This window comes from Thermothielavioides terrestris, chromosome 2, assembly GCF_000226115.1.
Source record: "Thermothielavioides terrestris NRRL 8126 chromosome 2, complete sequence".
NCBI classification, from domain to species: domain Eukaryota; kingdom Fungi; phylum Ascomycota; class Sordariomycetes; order Sordariales; family Chaetomiaceae; genus Thermothielavioides; species Thermothielavioides terrestris.
The window spans coordinates 1,139,454-1,163,461 of record NC_016458.1 but is presented as its reverse complement, the minus strand read 5'-3'; the positions used below and the strand labels follow the sequence as shown (position 1 = coordinate 1,163,461).

Below are 24,008 nucleotides of genomic sequence, written 5' to 3'. Positions count from 1 at the left end.
CCCTCCCGCGCTAGGGTTTGCTGCGCTCCCCGGGATTGATCCAAACCACCCCTCCCCGTTCAAAGCCTGCCTCCCCTCCTGATCACCCCGCTCACCCGCCCCGGCTTGTGTTGTGGACAAAGCACGGCAGGGGCGTAAGGCACGAGGCACGAGCACGAGGAGGCGCAAAAGCAGCCAAGCATCACCTCCCTCAACGTTCCCAGTGGGCGCGGCCTGCTCGCCCCACGGTACCGCCAGCGCAAGGTCTCACCATCCTTGAGACAAGACAAAGGCGGCCGCCAGAGCACCGCGCCTTGCTCTTCGCACCCCCCCCCTACTGTGGTACACCCGCAAAGCCTGTTCCGACAGGGTCCCAAATCCGAAAGCCTCAATATCCAATAATCGAAAACATTATTTTCTGGACAGTGATCGACGCTCCACACCTTGTTGGCGACCGAACCAAACATCTGGACCTCCAGATTGGCGATATCGGAAAAGCATTAAAAGCTTTGCGTCCCCTTGGATGGCGGCTCCTCCAGCGTTGTGGCATCAGCCTTCCTAAGGGGTGTTGGGAATCTTGTTCGTTCCAACGCTATCCAGGCCAAGAACTTGGAACTTCTATTTGCAGGAGCGCGGCGATATTCGAACGACTTCGCGACCCTCGCTGTCCTGGTTTATCGTCCAAAGTCGTCGGGATCTGATCAGAGCAGTCATCCCAGTTACCACCGCGAATCCTCCGGCAATACAGGCACCACGACGGACACTGCCACGTCCGTGCTCCCGTTGCCGTCGCCGTCGGTGCCTCACAACCCGCCGCTCTAGGTCCCACCTTCTGTCGGAGCAGGAGCATGGGAGCCTCGAGCGTGGCCTCTCAGAGACCACTCCCACTTCCGGAGACACATAGTACGCGCTACCCCAGCTATGCTTCCACGGTCATGACCACCAGCGCAAGTGAAAAGATCTTCGGGGGCCGGCCGTCCTCTTTAACACGCGCTGGTCCTCCGCCGCCGTTTCTCTCTGACTCTTCCACCCCTGTCCCCTCCTTCTCCAATAGCACCAGCACCAGAGAAACCACAAGCGCCCCGGGCGCCCCAAGCACCAGTATTCTGACTCCCTCAGGAGCAGTATCGGACGGATTTCCCCCGTCAGGCTCCCACGGCAGCGGATCGCAGTCGTCCCAGCCGGGAGGCCAGCCGCTCTACTACTCGGGCCACATGACAGGTTCTTGGCCGACGCCAGGGTTATCACAACCCTCAGCGTACACGTACACGAATTCCAATCCTGGGAATCCAAGCTCGGGCCCGCTCTCGCAGCAGACATACTCACGAGCGCCGGCTCCGTATCCATCGGCCTCCTCGCCTTCCCTCCAGCACTTCCCCGGCCGCTCGGCGTCCTCAGCGCCCAACGGAGAAACGCTACCCGCGACGCAGTCATACCAAGAACAGCAGCAAGCATTCCCCAGCCCTGTTTCAGCCGGCGCCGGTGCTGGCGGAGGAGGAGGGAGTCTGGCGTCGCCACTCAGCACCCAAGGCCACAGCGGAAACCAGCCGCCCGGGCTTGCGCAGCCCATTCTCGGCAACCACTCGACGAGCCTTGCCCGTCAACCCGCGTCGGCACAGAATGCACCAGGGGGAGGGACCGGTACGACCCAGGAGGGAAGCTCTTATCGCCAGCCGCCCACACCGAACAACTACTATCCGCCATCGTCAGCACCGCAACAGCAACCGTTTCCTTCGTACGTGTCGCCCGCGACGCAGCCTTCGCCAACCACCGTCTCGCCGACGGCAGCCTCGAGCGCGGTCCCTCGAGGGCCGTCATCAATTCCGCCCATGGCCCCGCCGGTGCAGTTCTCTGGTGGACGTGCCCACCCGGTGCCGTCCATGGCATCCTACGCCTCTTATAGCCCGGTCCCGGGCCCAGTGCTGAGCAACATGCACCATCCGGGTGCGCCCCTTGCCATGGTTGGCGGCATGGCTGGGCTTCCCAGCTACAGCCATCACCCGGGGCTCGCTCCGCATCATCCGCATCATCTTTACGTCCACCATTCTGGCGCCCCGCCACCTCAGTCCGAACGTCCGTTCAAATGTAACGAGTGCGCACAAGCCTTTAATAGGAACCACGACTTGAAGCGACACCAGCGAATACATATGGCTGTCAAGCCGTTCGGATGTAGCGACTGCGAGAAGAGGTTCTCGAGGAAAGACGCGCTGAAGGTGAGTTGGGGGAGCCGTCGAAGCAATGTCGAGATCTACTTATGCTCCACAGGTGGCTGATTCGGTTTGTAGCGTCATAGGCTCGTCAAGGGATGCGGCGGCTCGACGACTTCAGAGATAACCGGAGCTACGGCGGGAAGCAAGGACGGGTCATCCCACAATCGCGGTGCTATCGCAGGCGGCGATAGAGAAGGCAGCCCCCGCGAACCGGAGAGAGAAGTGTGAGGATCGCTTTATTTGCGCTCGTTGTCAACGAGACAACCGCACTGGAGCAGCTCGCCTTCTCCCAGGTCCCCATGCTATGCTATGGGACGCCACATGGAAACCGTACCCGCGGGCTGGTAGTCCCCGACGAAAACACATGGTCATTCGCCTAGGAGCAATGGACCGCACGATACACCGACGGGATCATACCGACCAGACCTTTGCAGGAAATGGGTTGGATGGCGACATCCCGCTTCGTCTGGTCCGATATATCATTTCAGGCACCATTCTGTGTGTGCAGAAACCATTGAGGCAGCATCAGGCAGGTCGCGGCGTCGGTCATTCGGTATCTAGATGTGGAGCGCCAGCTGAAGGCAGCCGAGGGGAAGGACGGTTATCTGGGAGGGCAAGGGATGCAGACCACACCAAAAAAGGGGGAGCAAGCCTGAGGCAGGGATATCTTTTCCTGGGATAAAGTCTGTTAGTCTTTTCGTTGTTTGTTCTACCTTGATACCATTTGGTCTTGGTTTTCCCTCCTTGGTTAGGAGGAGGGTCTGGGGATGGCTTTGGGGTAACGGTGGTCCAGCTCTGATCACTCTCGGTGCTTAGATTTCGGGGCACGATATAAGGGAATGTGGCAACGCGATTTATACTTGATAGCACAAGCGGGTCATGAGCCCAGAATATCCGAACTCCAAGGGTACCATCGCTGCATTGTTGTTACGATACGTGAACGCAGCAATGGAAGCTCGGTTCAGGCCAAGAATCCTCCCCAGGTAGTGGTCCGTCTTCGGTGTTTTCCATGTACAGACACCACATATCTAAGCTGACTGTGTACGAGTTAAGTTTTCCCCACGGATGGGTGAGCGCCGCTGTTTCGTGTGCCTCATGGTTAGGCTATTTTTCAGCCCGGCTCCTTGAGAAATGATGATACAGGCTGACCGCGGCCTGGATGTCAACACCAAGATTGTCAAGGTAATGTCCGTGTGGCCCTCGTTCGGAGGAGGGGAGTTAGTTCCACCTGGCTGTGATTCAACCTGGAACTGTGCAGTTGCTGTGTGAGATAAGATTCGAGGGAGAGAGACAGGGGAGACTTTGGGTCAGCAATGTTTCCGAAAGCGCGACATTCGTCCTGCTTTCCCTTGCACTTCCCCCCTACCTACCTAACTACTGCGTATCCGCACCGCACTACCCAACCTTGCAAGTAGTTACGGATATGGGGCCGGGTGTGCCTCCCCACGTCCCCACGTCGGTTCGACTGACGCACACCGAGCCGATGGAAGTGGCCCCCCCTCACCCGAGCAACAGCCGAATAATAACTCGGTATCAGCACAGGGAGGGGGGGGGGGGGGGGAGGGGGGAGGGGGAATTGACGCAACTGGGAGGTCGAGGGATGGGTAACTAGTTGGTTGGGATGCTCTCAGCACCACTGGGCAAGCCCAGCCGGGCCAAGCACTAGTATCCCGCCGCACACCTGCGGGAGGGGAGGTGATGTTCTTGATGTAACGAGTTTGTTATTCCGTAAAGGCAGACCGGAAGGCTTTGTGATTGGGGCAGGGGCGGTTTCGCGGGGGCGACTGGCGGTTTCTGCCGCTGGCGGTTTCTTCCGTCCCTGGTTTCCCTGGTTCTGTGGCTTTTCCCTCGCCGGTCTCCGTCCTTCGCATGGAGGGCACCGTCTAGTGTATACTACGGCAGCGTGGGTCGAGGAACTTGTTATCATGCGCAGCTGCACGGTCTCGTCATGGTTCGGCAGGGGGAAGGCGGTGACGCTAGACGAGGAAGAACTCTGGCTCGGGTAAGAAGGACCTCCGTGCGAATCCGACCTCCGGCGATCTTCTTCGGCACGGCTGGCTACGCACCATGCCGTGACTGGAGGTTAGATCAATGAATGTCGGTGAAGAACGGCTGACAGACGGGACGGTGTGGTGGACCGTCGAGGGGGAGTCGGAATGCCTGCCCACGGCGCAGGAATTCGGCGACCCCGAAGGTTTGGCCAGCGGCACCGGCTTCAGGCGGAGGAAGGGGGTTGAGGAGGGGACCAACGTGCAGGGTCCCTCGTGGGCGCGTGGGCATGGCGTCCTTGCGCCGTGCAGCTCAGCTCACCCGGATCAGGAAAGCGCACCAAGCAAGCCATCAAGCCTTCAAGTCTTCAAGCCAACCAGCGAGAATCGCCGCACAGTGGGGATCCCGCCGATGGGGCGCACCTCATGTCTGCAACACACTCGCCAAGACTGAGCCGGAGCACTGCTTACATGTGGCCGTCACATGGTGACAAGAACCGCGCATCTTGGCTCCTCATGGCACTGATCGAGACTGTCTTGAAGGCGGCCTTGAGCAAGTTCACCCCTGTACGGCACCAAAGCTTCTTGAATCTCGAGCTCCGAGCACCAAGCACAGAGCCTCGGCCCCTTCGCCGCAAGCAGAGGTACACTAGATGCTGATGAGAAGGCGCTTGGGGGTAACGTTAACTAGTCAGCGTAGTTGGGCGGTGATGCTCACACAAGCTCCATTGAATGGACAGCCCCTGGTCGTGTGTCCACGCATAACGTTATGCCGGATGGATACGGGCCTTGACTTGACCGGGAAGTGCCAATTAGTGCAAGCCAAGCTGCATCACCAAACCTGCTCGAGACTGGAACCTCACGTTCGTTGGAGCCGTTCCCGCGAGGGTGTCACTCAGAAGGTGCATCGGGTCCTTCCATCCTTCCACGTTGAGCTTGGCTGGCGCTAATCCTCGAGTTGCGTTGGGCCAAGCACGAGGCTGCCCCTGACTTGCCCCTGAGTCCACGTCAGACACGACTTATCGCTTCAACCCACTCAGCCAAAGGCTGTTGTGTGTGGATGTACAATCCGAGGCATGTGTTTGTTGCCTTCCGACACGCATTTCTGGACCTGGCGCGAAATTTCCTGATATAGGGAGTACTGCATAACTCGTGCAAACTCAAGCCATGAGCCAGATAAGGCTTAGACACAACGCCGCTGACCTTTGCATCCAGCCACCACGCGAGAGAGACAGGGTTCTGTTCCACGAGAGAAGCTTTGGGAAACGGGCGTGATCGCATCACCTGCTCCTTTCTCACCCCCAGAATGGCTCGGGATGGGATTGGCCCGTGTTTATGCGATATTTATATCCTCTTTGATGATGATAACCGACCGAAGCGCAACACCCATGTTGATACCCTCAAGCCCTGTGACGGCGCTGATCAAGGGTTAGATTTTCTCCGTGCGAGCACAGGGCAGCCAGCCAGCCAAGAGACATCATCAAACAAGTCGCCAGAAGCGGTCACGGCGCCCGCGGTCGCAAGATGGATCGGCGCCGGGGCCTGACGTCGAAATAGGCTCGCGGCCGGCAGGCACCGGTGCGGTGCTGTCGTATGCGGGTCCAACCGTCGCAATATAACACAACAATGAAACCCTGCACCCGGGAATGTCACCGCCGGTGCGTCCTTGAGCCCGGCACGAGGTGACGCAGTCCTGCAGGCAGCCTGGCGCGTTTGCTGGCAGAGCGCGATCACCGCGTCTGGTTGTGGGCTTGGCCTTCGTTGCCAATCCGAGCGAGTGCCCAAAAGCCCCTACTACGGGCGGCACCAAAGCAATACCTAAGGATCCCCTAATTCGTACGCCCAGCCAGCAGCCAGACCCGCGCTTTTCTTACCTCTAGTTAACGCTCATCATCGCTTCGTTAGTAGGACCAGACAGACCCGCTTGGCTTCGGTCCTGGCCTTCCCATCCGTCCCTTCCGCCTGGATCCAGTAGCCGCTGACTACCTGAGCTTGGCCTCTTGAAGACGAGGGCAGGCAAAGGTGCTCCAGGAGCCTGCCCCTGATCACCGGAGTCCTGACATCGAAGACGCAACCGACGAGCAAATTGCTGACGCAGAGAATGTCGGAAAATGGCTGGGACATGGTAGTGTTGGAGAGTTGACGTTAGTGTCGGACAGGCGCCGGGTACCAGTACCTCCATTACCCGCGCTCGGGTACAGACTGGTGAGGTGGGGAAGGAGCACTCGGCGACAAGTGGATACCTCTACGCCGGCCCGGGCCTGACCCGTTCCTTGTTGCACGCATTTGAGCAAGTTTCCTCGGATTCTTGAGACACAGCATGGTTCAGTCCAGGCGTGGCACGAGTTCAGGTTCCTTAAAGACTCACCATGGCAGCAAACTCCATTTATCGCCGCCTCTTCCATCTGTATTCCAGACTTAAATTCGGCGCACTCGGGAGACGACCACAGGGCACTATTCTTTGAGTTCAGTCGTTTGATTGTTGACTTTTGAGCCGAAGGTCTCGAACCACCTCCACACAGCGGCTAAACGGCAGTTGCATCTCGTCTGAACCGCACGAACGGGAACACAAAAGCCACCTCAGTGAAAGGGGTAGCACTTGTGCTCCGCCACGTTATCATAGAAAACCGGCGACGTCCAACCGACGCCCGGTCGATCTCGAAACATCCTCGCACACGCCAACGTTCCGTTACGAGTTCAACGCCGATACAAATCGGCACAATCACACCCGCCACCATGGACATGGGCATGGACATGGGCAGCAGCGACAGCAGCAGCAGCAGCAGCAGCAGCAATGGCTCCTCATCTAGCGGCGGCATGACGATGATGGGCGTCTTCCAGAGCACGACGACCAGCCCGTTGTACTCGGCGCGGTGGACGCCCGCCAGCACCGGCGCGTACGCGGGCACGTGCATCTTCCTGATCGCCCTGGCCGTTGTCTTCCGCGGCCTGCTGGCGCTCAAGGCGTGGCAGGAGGCGCGCTGGCTCGACCGCGAGCTCGACCGCCGCTACGTCGTCGTCAACGGCAAGGCGCCGCTGGCCGAGTCGCTCAGCCGCGACTCGCTGGCCAAGAGCGCCACCGCCGTGCTGAGCGAGAACGGCGTCGAGGAGAACGTGCTGGTCGTGAGGCGGCGCACTACCCGGGCCCGCCCCTGGAGGCTGACGGTCGATCCGGTTCGCGCGCTGATCGATACCTTGATCGCGGGCGTGGGATATCTGCTGTGAGTGATTGTCTTTTGGAATTTGTCGTCGTCCATGACGCAGGGACAACGGAGGCTAACTGGTGGCTGCAGAATGTTGGGTGTCATGACCATGAATGTCGGCTATTTCCTCTCAATACTCGGCGGCACGTTTCTCGGGAGCCTTCTTGTAGGGAGGTTCGTCCTGATTGCCGAACCACATTGAATGCGCTCAACGAACGGCTTGAATTCGGCGTTGATCTCTTTGCGGCATGGCGTTGGGTTGAAGTTAATGATGCGACGACGGGATCAGGAGTTCACGGTATGGGTATGTACAGATTTTCCAGGGTTATCTTGGTTGGTATTGAAGCTGGCGCGATGCCTGAACCAGCCGCTTCGATTACGTTTCGATGAAGGAAATCTCGTTCCTTCTTCCCGCAAGTAGACTTTTCAGGTTGAACGACCATCTTGAGGGTCCAGCAGTTCTGTCTGTTGGAGTTCGGTTAGTGCCTGAGATGGCAGGAGGTACCGGTACTTCTGCCACACCAACAAGCGCTAGTGCAGAAACTTGCTCAAACCCGCGCAGCCAAGACCAGGTTCCCCACGTGCGCTGCCAAGCCCTGCTCTCGGCCGGACTTCCGCATCCGGACCCGTCCCCGACCGGGACCCGACTCCGTCGCTCTTATCCACGCCCGCCGGGCCGGACGCCGGAATCATCGGGCTTCACGCCCGGAAGATGGGATAACTCAGGTAGTCCCCTGGATCCCAGGCTCAAGGCGCGACTGGACAGCAAAAAAGGCATGTTCAGTGATAACATGCTCTGCGTGATCCATATCAAGAGCAATCCGCCCTCCCCCTCCCTTACACCGGGGAACGGTTTACCGTAACCAGAGCAACATTCCTGAGTCCTTGTTTTGGCTGCAGCCTTTCGACGGTCAGCCTTTGCCCTGACAATCGCGGGCACCTTGCAATGGTGGGATTTATCCTCCCATCACTGATTGAGCCATTCTGATACTCGGCCAGAGACATGTCCTTCCTAGCCCTTTCGCGATTGAAACTCGGAAGGCCCTGCTCGTGATTCAGCCTCTCCTTTCGACCTGTCTCAGAGACAGCCACATGTGTGGGAGATAAAGAAGCAACTCCTGCAGGCCCGAGGCTCAACCACACACCCCGTTCGCACTCGCATAGCTAGCAGGACTCGATCAGCGTCTCGGGAGTCCATATGTAGACTTAGCATTATGTTGTGTGCGCAATTGATACCAACCGCCATTCCTCGCGATGCGCGCGTCTTCAAAACGCTGAATAGAAACCCAGGACTGAAAGTCAGAGCTGCGATTGATGGTTGGACTGATCAGCCCCTGCCCCATGCCTGTCTCATATATCTTTCCTTGGTCGCTTCCTCAAACTCAAGTCGTATCGAGCCGAATAAGCTTAAATCGCCCATCGGTCCCGGCAGCCCGGGACGGTGGTGGTGCCTGATCGAGGTGCGTAGGCTAAAATACACTGCATTCAAGTTCCCACCACCCGGCCCGCCGGGGCCAGAGCGGGCCAACCTATATAGAAGAACTGGATCGTTCCCCTTTTCGGCAGCGGATGGTGGATATATGGTAAGCACATAATAACAGGTCTACACAGTCCTCCTCCCTTCAAAACCGCCCGTCACTCCCTCAAACTTTGCCAGTTTGTGTTTACCGAGACCAACACAGGACCTGAGATGCCACAGACCAACCTCCACCGGTCAACCGGCAGCTCAGCAGCGATGCCACAAACACATTCTACCCGTTTACGCTCTTTCCCCGTCCACTTCCCCCTTCTTCTCCCTTCGAAACCACCCCTTCGCCCTGTTTACTGTTCCTCGTAAGAGCAGAAAGTCAAAGTAACAACGAAGATCAACCGCCCAAAGGATGGGAGCCAAATGGAGTCCCAAGACCAGACGCAAATTCAAGACGACTTCGAGTACACAAGACGGCCGGTCATGTAAGCGAAGCTCAGTGACAGGAAGGGGCCGCACTAACAGCCGGTGATGAGACAACGTCAGCCAGCCCAACCAAGCCCAATCGAAGCCGGGACATGGCGTCTGCGGCAGGATGAGTCAACAGCCCACGAGTCTCCTTCATTTGTTTGGGTTTGAGAATGACTTCCAGGACTTACAGGGTCAGGCAGGGGTCAGGACGAGGATGAGCGAGAAAGAGCGGGACTACAAAATACTGAAGACTGAGTAAGGGCGGGACGGTGTGGGAGATCGACGTTGGGCATAGTAGTGCTCGCGGAGAGCTTTGGATGCGGGATGGCGAGATGATGACAGTGCTGTCGAGAACAGAGCAGTTCAGGAGGATTGAGAGAGAGAAAAGGAACGGTCGCCAAACTGTCAATATTATTTCATTCCCCATCTCGGCTAGCTCCGCAACGCCCCCCAAGTCCGTGGTATGAATTCTTCGTGGATCGTTGACTTCATCCCGCTACCACAAACTGGACAGCCGCCAAGCAACAATTCCAGCACGCAGGCCTCTCGCACACCCGCGGAAGGCGCGCTAGAAAAAGTGCCGTCTAAAGCCAAGCGCTACGAACCCTCCTGATCCGAGTGCTCAGACGAAGTTTCACTGCAGCCTCCAGCTCCAGCCTTCACCCTGACGAACACAACAAGGGATATAAACAACCCACCGCCCATTTGAGGCGCAGCAAGGTAGGACCCCAATCCAGCTGCGCTGGATCAAGAGCACAATCCGTACCTGACCATCGACTTCCGCGCCGGGGGACCAGAAGAATGAGGCGATGCAGATAAGAGTGGAAGCTGAGATAGACGGCCCAAGAATTTGTAAAGAAGATGGAATGAGCAGCATACATCCCCCCAATAAACGCCGGACCAGAGCGCGCCTCGTTAACGTGCCGAGGCCGCCCCAAACATGTCGACCGAAATATGACGATTCACAAATGCATTAGAGTATCGATTGGGTATTTTGGGCGCACGGGCTGAAGTCATGATGAGAGCCGACAGGGGGAGGAGAGAGGGCTCAAGGCTGGTGACCTGCATGCTGCTGGAGGCTAGACGGGGGGATGTACTGGTTGCCCCGCGACTGTTGGACGTAATTCGAGTATGCAAGCGCTTGCTGGGGGTCCATCCCGACATTGGGCATGTAGCCGGGAGGCATGTGACCCTGGGGCATCCCGGGACGAGTCGGTTGAGGGGGAAGGTGGGCACTAGTGGGCTCTTCGGGAGATTCGACCGCGTTGGCATCGTCCACGCCGTTGTCACCGGCGGGTGGCTCGGGCGCGTTCAAGCAAGCCTAAACTCGCGCGTCAGTCGGGCGGTGCGCGATTGCATGCGATGCGAGAGAAGGCCTCGCGTCGGGAAAGGAACAGTCGGGATCGTCCTACCTGAATCAAGTTCTTGCCCTCGGCCTTGGTGACGAGAGGTTGCAGCTTCGGGGTGGTGAAGGTGTAGACAAGGCCGGTTTCCGACACGACAAGGAGCAGAACTTGGGTTCCAGTCAAGACCGACAACTCGTAGGCCTGGCGCGCAAAGGCGGGGTCAGCAACGCGGTTCTCCCATCCAAACACTGGTATGCAGGCGCGAAGGGTGTTCCGACGCGACCAGTCGGGGCTCCATCCGGGTGGCAAAGCAACTTCGGATGGGATTGTTGAAGCAACACTAACCTTCTTCATGATACCGGCCTTGCGCTTGGAGAAGGTGATGTGGCGACGCGACTTGTCGCTGATGAACTTGATCTCAATCTTGCGGCGCTCACGGCCGGCCTTCTCGTCGTCGTCATCGTCGTCGTCCGCAGCGCTAGGGCGGGCGCGCTTGATGCCGCGACTCTCGCCGACGGCAGGGTTGCCATTGCCAACCGAATGCGCTTCATCGAGCTCGGTGGGCGAGGTTTGGTCGTGTTGGTCGGTGATGTCGGCCATTTTTTCCTTTCGGGTATCACGAAAGACCAAAAAGGTAAAACGGTGGAGATGCTGTTTTGAGCGTTGTGCCGATGGCCTAGACTTGATCTGGCGTTGAGCGGAGAGGTCGCCTTTTGTCGCAGAAACCTGGTTGGGCGCTGCTGGATTGAGTTTGGTGTGGCAGCCGAGGCAGGCGAGGAATTCAACGTTTAATTTTTATTTGCTGCGTGATCCAGGCAATGCGTGTGTGGGGCATGCACACCGATCGCCGGCCGTGCTCACTCTCGCCTGGCAAAAGGTTGCCAGTTGCCAGTTGCCGACGGTGCAAATGCGAGAGGGGCCTCAGGCTTGGGGCAGGAAGAAGGTGCGCCAGCCTGGGATCGAGGCGGCGAATGATTCAACACGCGTTTTTGGGACGATGCTTTTACCCTGTCAGGAACGCGACAGACAAGCAGGAACGTCAAGTCGATCCCTTGGCCGCACCTCGACCGAATGGGGTTGGCAAGTGCGGAATGATTGAAAAGAGGATAGCGAGCTGGTGGCACGCAGTCTGCGGGCCGCGACCAGGCAGGCGGGCAGTTAAAGAAACGAACCTGGAAGGCGGGAAGTGGCGTCCGAGAGCCTGCACGGTGCGAGGAGGAAGGGGGTTGGGGACTCGGTGGGGCTGCCAAAGTGGAGAAGTACACACGCTAAAGAACGGCGGCCTGCACGATGCTGCAGCTTTGCAGGCGGGTTTCTGATTGAGATGACCAAGCGGGAATCGGCGCAAAGCACCACAGGACAATGCCTAGTGCAACGGTGGCGAGGGATGGAGGCAGATCGCTTTTACGCCACCGATGACGGCTGGAAACGAGGATGGTTTTGTCTGTCAGCAAGACGGAGCGAGTGTACTGCGTATGTCAGCATCCATGTCAGGTGACTCGGCACGCCGCGTGTATGTAGCGTACACCACACTGGGCCGCGGGTCTGGTTCCGCCAGCAGGGGTGTCCTTTCCCAAGGGGGATTGTACTTTCGCTAAGGGTTTGCTAGCACCGTCTGAGCTGATACCATGCACTGTGTCAGGATGGGCCGGAAGCTGGCTCGACTCCCGGAGCGGCACCGGAGATTGGCGGGAAGGAACAAGCTGCGGCCTGTGCAAACAAGTGAACCCTGCGCTGTGGGGGATTTGGGTTGGAAAGTGCAAGGGCTCGGGGGAGCCCCTTCTCGTCTGCATCCAGTTCCCAAACCTGCTTGCTGTGAGGACAAGTGCCGCCATATTTGCCTGCCAAGCAGTTGGCTCAGGGAATTTCCAGCCTTACCACTCACCCGAACCAAGCCGCATCCGAGCGACTCTGGCTTAAAGATTTTTGGGTGCGTAACTAATGCTCCCGACAGGACGCTTGCGTCTGGCAGGGCCAACAGACGAGCTCACCAGTGCGTGGCTGCGTGAATCTGTGTCGGAGCCTCCAGTTCGCCGAGGACGCGGGTGTGGGGTTCCAGCCATACTGTGTACGGATTACGGCGAACTGCCCATCTCCATTGTGCAGGGGCGCCAAGTCCCAGCGCCCTTCAAGTCCCGTGCATTCCCCGTCTGCCTCGCGAGCCTTCCGAGCAGGCAACGACCCAGGGATGGTCGACGGGCCGGAGCCATCCTGGTCTTTGGCGTGTCCAATGAAGAGCGCTGTAGATCATCTCACGCATCTCATTCTCATTTGACGCTGCAGGTCTGGACGGGAGCAGAGAGAACTATCGATTCCAAACCGCGTTCCCCACACCCACCGCCTTGAGTGTGGTGGGAAGTCTGGTTCGGCCACCTGGCGACTGCGGCTGCGAACGGGACAGTCGTCGCTTTTTCCCATCGAGTTGAACAACTGCAACGGCGGTTGATGAAATTCGTGTCCAGCTCCTCGGATCGATAACTAGGTAACTAATGAAATGAAATTATGGCCTACGCCTTCTGGCCTGGTTCCTCGGGGTGAATGAGAATGAGACGCCGAGTGATAATGATATCAACTTCCTGTCTGACAGTTGACTACGCGGCATTCCTATGCCTCATCAGGTAACTAGCTTGGGCTGAAATGCCAGAGAGCTCTCTCGCAGCACACAGGTGATTTTAACCTGAGCAGCTTATCCCGGCGCGAGGAAGAAGCAGTGGAGTCGCCCGAGGACATCTGGGGATCTGGCGATGCAGCCACGGTCTCGCGATGAACAGGGGCAACCAGCGGGCATGGTCGTGCTGTTGTGCCGTGTCCTGAACCCCTGGCTTACTGGCACGTTCGCCGCGCGTGCAAGGGTGCAGAAAGCGGGGGTGGCCGATAGCGTGTGATTGCAAGCCGGCAGGATTTGCAAGCACCAACAAGGGGGACCAGGGTGCTGGCTCAGCTTGGAGCTGGAACGACATCGCCCTGCGTTGTCCTCGTTGACTTTTGCTGGCCAGTTGGACGCCAAGAATGGAAGCACAACAACAGTTGGAGGGCGGACCATGATAGAGCCCAATAACAAATTGCCAGCTACCTTACCCTCTGTAAACAGAGCTCGGAGTGTTGCACCTGGGGAAGAGGTGCGACTGGCGGTTTGGGTTTTGTTGTATCCAGAGACGAAAGTTGTTCTTGTTTTTGCCAGCCTAACGGTAAGGTGGCTTTAGCAGGTCTTCGTATTCCTTTCTTGCCTCACTGACGAGGCGCCCAAGGTATTCCGGACGGAAGTCCTGTACACACACAGCAGGCATCGCACCGCGTTGATGAAAGGGAAGACCGCTCTATTCCGTACTCAAGTCAGATTGTTTAAAAAAGGAAGCAGCGGATCGCTGGAAGGGGAAGGACAGGGCAACTTCTCCTTCCGGAAGCAAGCTCTGCTCTGATTTGCTGGTTCAGAGGGCGACCAGAACGCGGGAGCCGGCTCCGCTCTGCTTGGAAGGCGCCTTGGCGATTGGACGATGACCAACCCTTGGTAAGTTCCCGGCAATGTCGGTCTGCATGGGGACGACCTGCAGCTCGAGTTTCTTCTTTTCAAATCCGACTCGACTCGCTGCCGGTTGCTCACCGTGGATAATAATCCGTGCTGTTCCTTTCGCGAAGCTACTCGCGACGCTGACTATTCAACTGTGACGGCAGGTAGAACGACGAACATTCGAATCCGCGTCTCCAAATCCGGGCGACTGCTGATAACTACCTGACCGACTCAGCTTGGCAGAGGTCGAGACGATTGGATTCCGCTTGCGCAGCACGCTCGATCGCGCCGGAACGGACCGGACACAGCTGGCCCTGAGGCATGGCGTCTCGGGAGCCTGCAGGAAAGGTGATGAATAACTACTTCGACATTCACTCCACTGTGCACAGTAACTAGTGTATATCTTCTGGCCATCGGCGTCTTGCGGCTCTTGCCAGATGGTCAGCGTGAAGGTTGCTGAAAGGCCGTGTCGCGCTAGGCCAGGGAGGAAAATGACCAGGCTGTTGCATTGTTTCTGTTGTCTCTGCGGTCGAGTTTCGGATGCGCATTGACCAGCCGGGGTTGACGTATATGAGCTGTCTGTTCCATGAAGACTGAAAAGAAACACGGAGTAGATGGCAATTCTCAGGCGAACAATACGCTATTTGAATCTTTGCGGCATGCGCATCGCCTTTGAGTCTGGATATCCACACCCACGCGCCAAGGGCAATCGCGATTTTCCACATTGCTTATATCGGCCACTTGGATTGTGGATGGAGGCCACTCAAGAGACCGCTCTCCACGCTTGGCGCCTGCGCAACGGCAGCTTCCGGTGGGCGCCTACCAAGTAAGTGTTATGGCTGGTGCAGGGCAGGGCAGGGCGGTGCGGGGCGCCAAAACGCGACCACTGGACACAACGGCGCCAGACCCTGGTCTCCCGACACCTTCTGAAACGGCGCCCGTCAGGGAGAGTGAGTCGAGTTCCCGCTCAGGACAGCCTCTGCGACAGGTTTGAGTCGCGCCGGTGGACCAAAGTCTCCCGAGCCTGCTGCGTGCTCTGGTTTCCTACTGGTCGTACTGGTCGCTTGCACCCTGGGCGTCGAAGCACACTCTGGCGATTGTTCGCAGGTCCGAGAGAGGCCCCCCTGTCGGCCCCGTGCTCCGTCGCACCGCATCGCATCATGATCCCGGCGACGACGCTCGCTCGTCTGCCTCTCCGCGCCTGACTCTCCCCCGTTTCTCTCTGTGATTTGCGACGGGATACCCCATCAGTTCTTTGGAATGCCGATGCGAGGCTAGAACCTCGTTTCCTTCCTTTCTCCACTGCCTGGCGCTTCTTCGTTTTTTCTCCCTTCTTTTCTTTCCCGCTCCCGCTGCCCTCGCTTTGCCGCTTGTCTCAGGCCCATCCGTCGAGTACCTTCCTCGATGTGTTGACACAGCCTGCGCGGTCTTTTCATCTTCGCTTCTCCAGACACGCTCTCTGTTTTCTCCTAATCGAGCGTTTCTCGTTCTAATTCTTTCTTTCGGCGGTGCCGGGGTTTGCCGGCAGATCTCGCCCGTTTCACTCACTCTTTCTCACTCTTGCGAGCGGAGGAAATCACGACGCTGGTCGTCACATTTCGCAGTTGAAGGGGGAAACTTTTGCGGAGGACACCAACGGTTACGTCTCGAGCGCCGTTGGCGGTGTACACGACTAGGCCGACACGATGGTGAACGGTGTACAGTTGACCTACGTGGTCGCCGACGGCCTCTTCCTGCTTATGGGCATCTTCATCCTCGCCTTTTCCGTCATTGTCGGCAATATCAGGAATGAGGTACCTACGGACGGGCAACAGGCGGCCAGGAACCTCTTATACCAGGGGTTTCCGTTGACAGGTCGGTATTGCGGATCGCTTTTGGGATGAAGGAGACCTTTCCGCTAACCCACACTCAGCGGGTATCGTCAACGCCGCCTTCATCTTCGCTACGTTCTTGATGACCCTGCCCGGTCTCGCGACGTCTTCGCGTCGCTGGCTGAAAATAGCCGGTTACATGGCTGTGGTGTGCGCGGTGTTCACCATGATCCTTGGCCTCTATCTTTGGATCTTCACCCTGAAGACCAAGGAAGATTTCGCGCCGCTCTTTTCGGCCCAGTCCGACAATGTCAAGAGCCTGATGCAGACAAGTGTCAGTATTTCCTTCTTTTTCAGAGCCGCGAGGAGACGACAGGGCCGAAAAACAAGGGGGAGCAACCGCCGCTGACTTGCATCCACAGTTCTCCTGCTGCGGCTACTTCAACAGCTCGAGCCCGGCCTTCGTCACCGACAGCACGTGCCCGAGCAAGGCCGCCGCGGCCGTCGTGCGCGGGTGTGCCACGCCCATCACCTCCTTCGCCAACGTCTTCGTCGACAACATCTTCACCGGCCTGTTCGGCATCGTCGGCATCGATGTCGTCTTCATCATGGCAACGGCCTGCCTGCTCAAGGAGCGCAAGGAGCGGGAGCGCTTCCGGCATATCGACGAGAAGAACGGCTTCGGGACCATCTGAGAGCCTGGCTTGCTCCTGGTCGGGCGCGTTGGCGGGATGGTGGTTCTGATGGGGCAGCGCGAAGCCGCGGAGAGGAAGGTTCTGAACCAGCCGAAGAAGCAGTAGGACTCCCGCAAACCATCTACTGCGCCAGGTACAATCATTTCCAGGCTGGCGGTGGGTCCTTCAAGAGGAGGATATGCCCAGGTAATGGGACGTGGTCGCATGTCGAGGTGGATCCTCTTGTGATGTTTTAGCCTTCTTGTCACATTCTCTTCCTGGTATAGAGTGTGTAGTTTTCGGCAATGTGCATAGTTAAACTGCGGCGACGCCGGCCCTCCAGCTGTCCCTTCCCGGGGCAGTTTCTAGAGCTTGTTGAGAGAGCAAAGGCGGTTGTATGAATCCTTGGATACTGAAAGGAAAGTCAGTTGCAGGCAATACTGGAGTTCTAGTGTGGGCCAGGTGGTTCCGCAACGAGCGGCCAAACCTGGCCGGGTGGTATAATTCAATCAGGAGCTGAGCACAAAGGAATACCCACAATGGGTCCTGTGCATATCTAAAACGCCGCGCCGATGCTGTAGCAAGCTATACGCCCATACCCAAAGGCTGAAGGAAACCACAAAAGCAGACTTGATTTCAAACTGGCGAGTCGTCCTGCCTATTACCCCGTAACCTCGGATCGAGCACCACCGGCGACCGTCTCTGTGAGGACGGACCGGCCAGTCCCGCCTCCGGGTCCTCTCTATATGCAAACCCTGCCCGGCTCACCGAACCCGCCCGCGGCAAGTCGGACGGGCCCGTCGACCGTGGTCTATTCCCCCACCACCTCATTCCCCAGATGTTGCGCGCCATGTCTTGGATCCCGCCAGACGTGGTCCGCCCCGTGCTCTTCCTCGCCTTGAAGCCAGGAAAGCCGGTCGACTTTCGCCTCCTCCTGAAATGCCTCCTGGGTGAGCCGATGAGGGGCTGAGCCTCTTCTGGGGCGTCGTTGTTGGCCAGCACAGGGTTGTGGGAATCGGCTGTTCCCCGCCTCGCCAATAACGACGACGAGGAATTTGTGTGGGCGGGCAGTGTCGTAGACCGCCGTCGGGGAAATGCTGGGGACACTGGCTCCTGCGTGCTCCGGTCCTCGAGTTCGTCCCAGATTTCGGCGTGCTCGGCCCATCGTGTCGAAGTTGTCCGCGTGGAGCGGGCCATGGAGCTTTGCCTTCTAGTCGGCTGCCCTGATGGAGACACGGGACCCTCAGGAGCTGGGAATGGTTGAAACGTTTGATAGCTGGACTGCGTGTGCAGCGTACTCTCCCCTCCATTAAGGAGGCCGGAGCGGAGCGAAACCTCCTCTTCCTCCTCCTCACCATCGGTATCATCGACAAGACCCAGACCGGGTGCAAGCGTTGACTGCCCAATGCTTGGCGCGTGTTGTTCGTCGCTGAGGCGCCAGGAGAGTGCGAGAACGCCGGAGAGGAGGATGACGGTACCCAGAGCGATGAGGCATGCGCGTAAGGGGTTAATGAGGTCCGTCTGGCGGAAATATATGAGGCCATCCAGAATGGCCATGATATTATATATGCAGAAGATGAGTGGGTATAGAACGGAGGTGGAGACCAGCTTGAGGCCCCGGTGGAGGTAGTATAGCTGAGTGAGAGCGAGGGTGACCAGAGAGAGCACCAGCATCCACGACTGCCAGTGGACGAATTGGTTGTCGCCGTCGGTGATCGTCCTGACGATCAGCTCGACGGCTGACTTGGCCACCAGGAGCGAATGCGCCGACAAGGTGCCGCTGATGCACCCGTACGAGAAGCCGCGCGCAAGCCGGAAGCGTGGATCCTGCATCAGCGTCGTAAGCTGGCTCACAAGCTCGGTCGCAGCGGCAAGACCGATAACGAACACAGCCTGGAAGGACATCCAGATTACGAACGGTCGCCTCCCGAGCAGGTCCAGCAACTCGCTCAACTTGTGCGCGGGCGACGGAATGGCCCCGAAGACGGCGATCAAGACGGCGCCGCTGCAGACCAGCAGCGTCCCCCACAGCGACCACCTCGTAAAGGGTTCTCCGAGTATGAGTGTAGCGCATATCGAGTTGAACACCAAGCCGGATGCCTGGAGGGTGGACAGAACCGGCAACGGGAGCATGGATATCTGGACGGAGCTGCCGACCACGTTTGATATGACGAACATGGCCATTCCCAACTGCCATCTCCTCCTGCGGTACGGCGGCCGCCGCACATCGTAGGGTATCTTCTCGTCTTCGAGAATGTGTGACTTCCGCTGGAGTGTGAGGCCCAAGCTCTGAACACTCGTGGATAAGAGACCGACGATGATGCCGAGCTGTTTCGGGATTCATGCCTTGTCAGCCGCTGGGGGAGCTCGGCTGGGTCAGAAGAGAAGGGGGGGCTGGGGCGTTCAAGCGTACAGCTATGCTCCCGCCGGGAGAGATGCCACCTATGAGCCCCATTGCGGTGGCAGCAAGAGGCGACAGACGGGGTCCTATCGCAGTCGCATGGGGGAATCAGACGGTGTGTAGGTGCAGAAGTGCGACGCTTCGGGTATAAGTGCAAGCGGAGGAAGGCGGGCTTGTTGTTGCTGGTCTGTCGGCTGAGCAGCAGCACGGACGATCGCAGACCGTCCCCGTGCTAATCGGAAACGTTTGGTGATGGTGATGAACACCTATCGCCCGTCGGCGCTCGAATAAAGCTGGCGCGATGCGTCGCGAGGGCGGGTACCGTCCTGCTCGGCGGAACCACGCAGTTGCGGGCTGTGACCATGAGGCGCGGCCGCCCGCGCTGGAGAAGCGGCTCTGAAAACGGCCCTGGTCGGAGGCGCACCTCGCGGCACCAGTGTGAGACAGGGGGGCCCGTTAGGGCCGTTAAGGGGCCGCTGTTCGCCTGTGGCAGGAAACGGTCAAGAAGCTGGTCACCTAAGAGTGCACCACGCGGACACACAGACGAAACGTTGGACCGGCTCAACCTCCAAATGACCCCTAATAAACATGCGAGTTAACGTTGGGTTAACGTTAGCTGGACGATGGAAATGTTCGATGCCGGCTCAGCTGTCTGGGTGGCACTAGTCCCCCACCGTTGCAGGACCTGTGGACTCTCCATAGCAGGCTGGCAGGCTGGCTGTGGCTGGTGAACTGGCGAGTCAGGGATCTTATCTTATCGGAAAGCGACCTGTTACACCGAGTTACCTGAGTGGTTGGAGCTCGGGTTTCGCGGTGCCAAGCCCCCTCAAGCAGGTCATCCATGTCTGGGGGAGCTGCGTCAACAGCGCTGTTGGCTGCCCACCGTCAAGGACATCGCGGCAACACCACAGTTGGCCGCTTCCCACAATTAACTAGACTTGACGACAGCTTGATTTAGGCTATCGACGCCTTCCTGCAGAGACGGCTTTGTGCACTGCACGTCCAGAAGCTTTGCCTGTCTCTCCCCTCTCCCCCGCCCTTCGAGCATCGCCAAGACCACCCTTCAGCCCCTCAGCGGCCCTCCAACAACCGCCCTCAAGATGTCACAAATCCACTCATTGTCCGACGACCAGGTACGGTATTGCTTCCAGTCCCGGGAATCTGCATAATGCGGGCTCGCCAAAACAGTCATAACGACGAGCCGCCGCTCCTAACATGCGCCCGTGGCAGGTCGGACAAGAGCTGCGCAAGATGACGGCCTTCATCAAGCAGGAGGCGACCGAGAAGGCGCGCGAGATCGAGATCAAGGCGGACGAGGAGTTCGCCATCGAGAAGTCGAAGCTGGTGCGCCAGGAGACGGACGCCATCGACGCGGCCTACCGCAAGAAGTTCAAGCAGGCGACCATGTCGCAGCAGATCACGCAGTCGACCGTGGCCAACAAGACGCGCCTGCGCGTGCTGGGCGCGCGCCAGGCCCTGCTGGACGACATCTTCGCCGCCGCCGAGAAGCGCCTGGGCGAAGCGACCCAGGACAAGGCGCGCTACGCCGCCGTGCTCAAGGGCTTGCTGCTCGAGGGGTTCTACGCCCTTAGCGAGTCCGACGTGCGGGTCCGCGCGCGCAAGGCGGACTACGAGATCGTGCGCGAGGCGATAGGGGCCGCGGCGGCCGAGTATAAGGAGAAGACGGGCAGCGAAGTGGCGGCGACAATCGACGAGGAGGACGACCTGCCTGATGGGAGGTAAGCGGATGTCTTACGGCCCAGTGACATGTTGCGGACGGATGCTAACATGCCGTGTCTTGCAAAACAGCGCCGGCGGCGTGGTGATTGTGGGCGGCAACGGCAAGATTGATATCGACAACACCTTTGAGGCTAGGTTGGGTTTGCTCAAGGAGAGCGCCCTGCCGGCCGTGCGCGAGGCCTTGTTCGGCAAGAACCCTAACCGCAAGTTCTACGACTAAGACCTGTGACCTGATTACAATTTTTTTTCTTCTTATTTACTTTGTATTGGACGCCACGGGTCATCATGGATAGAATAGGTAGGGAACCTTGCATGACAGAGAACATGCTTGGGAATGAACCATCAGTGCGAAGACGAGCCGAGCTAAGCGCAGACACGGTGTCAGCTTTAGGGTTTGTATTATACCAGCATGGGTGATATGATTCCAGCACAAGATGCATTCAGAGCAAGTCATACAGAATGCTCATGCTTCGAGTGCCGTCAGCCACCTCTCGAAGGTGTCACCGGAGGCGGCTGATTCTTGGAAAGGAAACGCTTCATAAACTGCTGCTGCTTGGGCCGCTCAGCCTCGTCTTCTCTGGCATTGAGTCCAAATATGTCCTCCTTGGGCGGCGGCCGAGTTCGCACAACGTGCAGCAGCTTGCGCTCGAAGTCCCGCAATTGGACGCGCGCTTCCAGCCTGGACATGTAGGCAGCGCCCTGCTCGTGGATGTTGGACCACATGAACTTGATCCTGTGCGCCAACTCATCGACTTCAGCATTGTACTGTTTAATCACCTCTGGGCTGGCATTGCCGGCGGGAGGTGCTCCGTCGCCTACGGCCACGCTCAGCATCTCAGAGAGCGCCAGCAGTTCAAAGTAATCCGTGTTTTTACGGTCGACGACGAACTCGTCGGCCTGGTCCAGCCGGTCGATAACAGACCGCAAGCTGAACGTGTCTTCGGGTGGCGAGGAGGCGCGGCGGGGGTCGTCAAAGACGAAGACCAGTGCTAGTCTCCGCCGCAGCTCAATCAACCTCGGATGGAGCAACGGAATGGCCGAGACTGCATTCCAGCGCAGAACGGCTTCTCGAGTGTGGTGATAGAGGGAGTCGCTCACGATCTCGCACTGAAGACAAGGGGATTAGAGAGATTCTGGCGCTGGGACGGGAGCGCTGCTCACAAAGTTGTTCCACGATCTCGGGGGCACGGCTAGTGCAGTTTGAAGTAGTGCGTCTTGATAGTCAGTCATGACCGCGTAGTCCTCACGTACGATGTTGTCGATGCCGAGCCGGAGAAGGATCGCCATGGTTCGTGTAAGTGCCTGGAACCTCAAAGCGTGCGCTGTCTCAGCCAGGACGCGAAGAACGGCTTGGAGCCGGATCCGGTCAAGCTCTGGGTATGGGGCACCTTCCTCTGAGGCGCCGCTCGGCTGGGACGCCGGGGCAAGGGCGCGTGCGGACGCACCGAGGTCTTGGAAAAGCTCCACGATGCGGTTCTCGTCTATAAGGCGCCCAATTTGGTCTGGGCAGACGCCGAGGAGGCGCACATATTCATCTCGAAGTTTTGTGGACCGCTCCCGGGTTGCCTCGCTCAACACCCACTGGAAGATCGCGTCCGGCAAGCTTTGCATTTTGGTTTGGACATGGAAGGGGAGCCCGTCTTCGAAGACCTCGGATCTGTGCCTCTCGGACGCAAGAAGGGCCCAAACCCCCGTGGCCTTGGCCCTGGGAAAGGCTGGCCGTACTTCGATCGCGGTGCTGTTGGTCTGACCCTGGCGGTCAAAGAAGTACCATTCCTTCCGGTGGACAGCTGCCTCTGTTCGTTTCACAGCGCGCAACAACCTCCTGCGGTGTCCCTCGTCCTGGCTGTCCTCGGGATCAGAGAGCACGTCCAGCATGGTGTCGTGCAGGCTGGCAGGCGCACCGTCTGCGATTCGAGCGCCGAGCGCTGTCGGGGAGCCCTGGGCCAGAAGGGCAGCTGTGCGCTGCTCGCGCTCCGCAATGGCGTTGTCGGCCTCGGCATGCTTGAGGAGCGCCTGGAGGTCGAATTTGTGCCGGGTGTTGATGGTCAAGGGCGAGGCGTGGAACTCGAGCGCCCTGCGCTTTGCCTGGGGTGTGGCGTAGAGACTCGCCTCTTTTCTTGCGGGCTGGGCCGGAAAGAGCGAGGGGAAGTCATCGTCCGAGCTGAGGTTGTCGTCATCCTCGTCGTCCGAACCCGGGATCTCCGTGTTGCGGTCCCTGGCGGTTGAGGCGGGAGCGGGTGGGGATGACGAAAACAGGAGGGCAGGCAGTGGTGAAGGCGGTCGCGGGGGCGGGGTTGGGGTCGAGTTCACATTCTTGGCTGGCGAAGCTGGCCGTCTTGAAGCTTGTAGCTGCTGCGGGCTCGACGACGATTTTGCTACAGGGACCGGCTTGAAGAATCTGGTGATGTCACCGTTTTTAGACATCTCGAATCCTGAGTTCAACTCAACGATTCCTTTCCTCGCGGGTGATGGGAAGACGTTGCTGGGCAATGGCGTCTTGGCGCCTTGACGCGTCGTCAATGGCGAGCGCGTCGGGGGTGGGGGAAGCATGGGGAAGCGTGCCAGCGCTAACGGTATGAAATACAGAAGTACGGTACCTACGGTATTGCTGACTTGGGTAGGCACCGAGTTTGTTCACGGCATCGATCTCGTCAACCTACCCAAGTTGACTTACCGCATCAAGCAGCTAACGGCACTGTACAACAAGCTGCGTATTATCGCAATTACGATGTCGGGTGGCTCAAGGTCCTGTCGACAAAAGTTATTTTTGAACAATAATCACCTGGTTCATTTTCCAGAAAGCCCCGGTACACCTCAACACGTGGAGGAACTGGGAATACAACGGCGATTTCTTTGTACTGTACAGTACAGTCATCTTTGGTGAATTTTCCTGACGGCGTCGGTGTCAGCGTCTTGGTCTTCAGCTGATAATCCGTCGAACCTGTGCGCTTTGTGACAAGAAAACAAGGGTGGGTGACGGCCTCCCCGAAGGCTTGAGGATCCTTTGAGGTACGCCTTGTCAGCTGTCAAGCGACTTCCGTCGTACGGCATGTAGGTGTGTAGGTGCGTACGGGATACATCCCTATGTTTGGAATACCACACTACAAGACTCCGTACGCCGCTCCCTTACATGCTCTCTCGCATCTTGGATAAGGAGGGAATATCATCCTCTAATCCGAACACTAGCTGAGCCGCGGGTACCTATG

At 58.4% G+C, this 24,008-nt stretch overlaps 9 protein-coding genes across 9 annotated transcripts; 5 read left to right on the top strand and 4 right to left on the bottom strand.

Annotated features, from left to right (window-relative positions):
* The first annotated feature begins 637 nt into the window (after positions 1–637).
* Positions 638–2,723, top strand: THITE_2111805 (uncharacterized protein). Its single transcript, XM_003651418.1, has 2 exons — positions 638–2,192; positions 2,265–2,723. Exons 1-2 carry the CDS (start codon positions 915–917, stop codon positions 2,415–2,417), a joined length of 1,431 nt encoding a protein of 476 aa, XP_003651466.1. The 5' UTR covers positions 638–914; the 3' UTR covers positions 2,418–2,723.
* A 1,391-nt stretch (positions 2,724–4,114) lies between these two features.
* THITE_2127367 (uncharacterized protein) lies at positions 4,115–4,837 on the top strand (the record flags this gene model as incomplete). Its single annotated transcript, XM_003651417.1, has 3 exons — positions 4,115–4,191; positions 4,277–4,461; positions 4,509–4,837. The coding sequence occupies 3 exons, from the start codon at positions 4,115–4,117 to the stop codon at positions 4,835–4,837; spliced, it is 591 nt and encodes a 196-aa protein (XP_003651465.1).
* Positions 4,838–5,657: 820 nt separating this feature from the next.
* On the bottom strand, positions 5,658–6,301 carry THITE_2127366 (uncharacterized protein; the record flags this gene model as incomplete). The annotated part of the gene is made up of 3 exons (XM_003651416.1): positions 5,658–6,006; positions 6,052–6,053; positions 6,098–6,301. 3 exons carry the CDS (start codon positions 6,299–6,301, stop codon positions 5,658–5,660), a joined length of 555 nt encoding a protein of 184 aa, XP_003651464.1.
* A 630-nt stretch (positions 6,302–6,931) lies between these two features.
* On the top strand, positions 6,932–7,582 carry THITE_2044103 (uncharacterized protein; the record flags this gene model as incomplete). Its single annotated transcript, XM_003651415.1, has 2 exons — positions 6,932–7,398; positions 7,471–7,582. 2 exons carry the CDS (start codon positions 6,932–6,934, stop codon positions 7,580–7,582), a joined length of 579 nt encoding a protein of 192 aa, XP_003651463.1.
* A 2,125-nt stretch (positions 7,583–9,707) lies between these two features.
* THITE_2064683 (uncharacterized protein) lies at positions 9,708–11,761 on the bottom strand. The gene is made up of 3 exons (XM_003651414.1): positions 11,011–11,761; positions 10,732–10,866; positions 9,708–10,640 (listed from the first exon to the last, which is right to left on the bottom strand). The coding sequence occupies exons 1-3, from the start codon at positions 11,263–11,265 to the stop codon at positions 10,368–10,370; spliced, it is 663 nt and encodes a 220-aa protein (XP_003651462.1). The 5' UTR covers positions 11,266–11,761; the 3' UTR covers positions 9,708–10,367.
* Positions 11,762–15,593: 3,832 nt separating this feature from the next.
* THITE_2111795 (uncharacterized protein) lies at positions 15,594–16,987 on the top strand. Its single transcript, XM_003651413.1, has 3 exons — positions 15,594–16,027; positions 16,086–16,318; positions 16,407–16,987. Exons 1-3 carry the CDS (start codon positions 15,859–15,861, stop codon positions 16,677–16,679), a joined length of 675 nt encoding a protein of 224 aa, XP_003651461.1. The 5' UTR covers positions 15,594–15,858; the 3' UTR covers positions 16,680–16,987.
* A 102-nt stretch (positions 16,988–17,089) lies between these two features.
* THITE_2111794 (uncharacterized protein) lies at positions 17,090–19,722 on the bottom strand. Its single transcript, XM_003651412.1, has 2 exons — positions 19,072–19,722; positions 17,090–18,986 (listed from the first exon to the last, which is right to left on the bottom strand). Exons 1-2 carry the CDS (start codon positions 19,111–19,113, stop codon positions 17,295–17,297), a joined length of 1,734 nt encoding a protein of 577 aa, XP_003651460.1. The 5' UTR covers positions 19,114–19,722; the 3' UTR covers positions 17,090–17,294.
* Positions 19,723–20,289: 567 nt separating this feature from the next.
* Positions 20,290–20,861, top strand: THITE_2111793 (uncharacterized protein). The gene has a single exon (XM_003651411.1). The coding sequence runs from the start codon at positions 20,311–20,313 to the stop codon at positions 20,800–20,802; it is 492 nt and encodes a 163-aa protein (XP_003651459.1). The 5' UTR covers positions 20,290–20,310; the 3' UTR covers positions 20,803–20,861.
* Position 20,862: 1 nt separating this feature from the next.
* On the bottom strand, positions 20,863–23,344 carry THITE_2111791 (uncharacterized protein). The gene is made up of 2 exons (XM_003651410.1): positions 21,961–23,344; positions 20,863–21,906 (listed from the first exon to the last, which is right to left on the bottom strand). Exons 1-2 carry the CDS (start codon positions 23,224–23,226, stop codon positions 21,280–21,282), a joined length of 1,893 nt encoding a protein of 630 aa, XP_003651458.1. The 5' UTR covers positions 23,227–23,344; the 3' UTR covers positions 20,863–21,279.
* Positions 23,345–24,008: the final 664 nt, after the last annotated feature.

Coding starts and splice junctions, on each gene's coding strand:
- THITE_2111791 (XM_003651410.1), bottom strand. CDS start 23,226: ATGTCTAAAAACGGTGACATCACCAGATTCTTCAAGCCGGTCCCTGTA. Junction 21,907..21,960: donor CGAGATCGTGGAACAACTTT/GTGAGCAGCGCT, acceptor CCTTGTCTTCAG/TGCGAGATCGTGAGCGACTC.
- THITE_2064683 (XM_003651414.1), bottom strand. CDS start 11,265: ATGGCCGACATCACCGACCAACACGACCAAACCTCGCCCACCGAGCTC. Junction 10,867..11,010: donor AGGCCGGTATCATGAAGAAG/GTTAGTGTTGCT, acceptor TTTGCGCGCCAG/GCCTACGAGTTGTCGGTCTT. Junction 10,641..10,731: donor AGGGCAAGAACTTGATTCAG/GTAGGACGATCC, acceptor GCGCGAGTTTAG/GCTTGCTTGAACGCGCCCGA.
- THITE_2111805 (XM_003651418.1), top strand. CDS start 915: ATGACCACCAGCGCAAGTGAAAAGATCTTCGGGGGCCGGCCGTCCTCT. Junction 2,193..2,264: donor CGAGGAAAGACGCGCTGAAG/GTGAGTTGGGGG, acceptor TTCGGTTTGTAG/CGTCATAGGCTCGTCAAGGG.
- THITE_2111793 (XM_003651411.1), top strand. CDS start 20,311: ATGACGGCCTTCATCAAGCAGGAGGCGACCGAGAAGGCGCGCGAGATC.
- THITE_2111794 (XM_003651412.1), bottom strand. CDS start 19,113: ATGGGGCTCATAGGTGGCATCTCTCCCGGCGGGAGCATAGCT. Junction 18,987..19,071: donor CTCCCGGCGGGAGCATAGCT/GTACGCTTGAAC, acceptor ATCCCGAAACAG/CTCGGCATCATCGTCGGTCT.
- THITE_2111795 (XM_003651413.1), top strand. CDS start 15,859: ATGGTGAACGGTGTACAGTTGACCTACGTGGTCGCCGACGGCCTCTTC. Junction 16,028..16,085: donor CCAGGGGTTTCCGTTGACAG/GTCGGTATTGCG, acceptor ACCCACACTCAG/CGGGTATCGTCAACGCCGCC. Junction 16,319..16,406: donor AGAGCCTGATGCAGACAAGT/GTCAGTATTTCC, acceptor TTGCATCCACAG/TTCTCCTGCTGCGGCTACTT.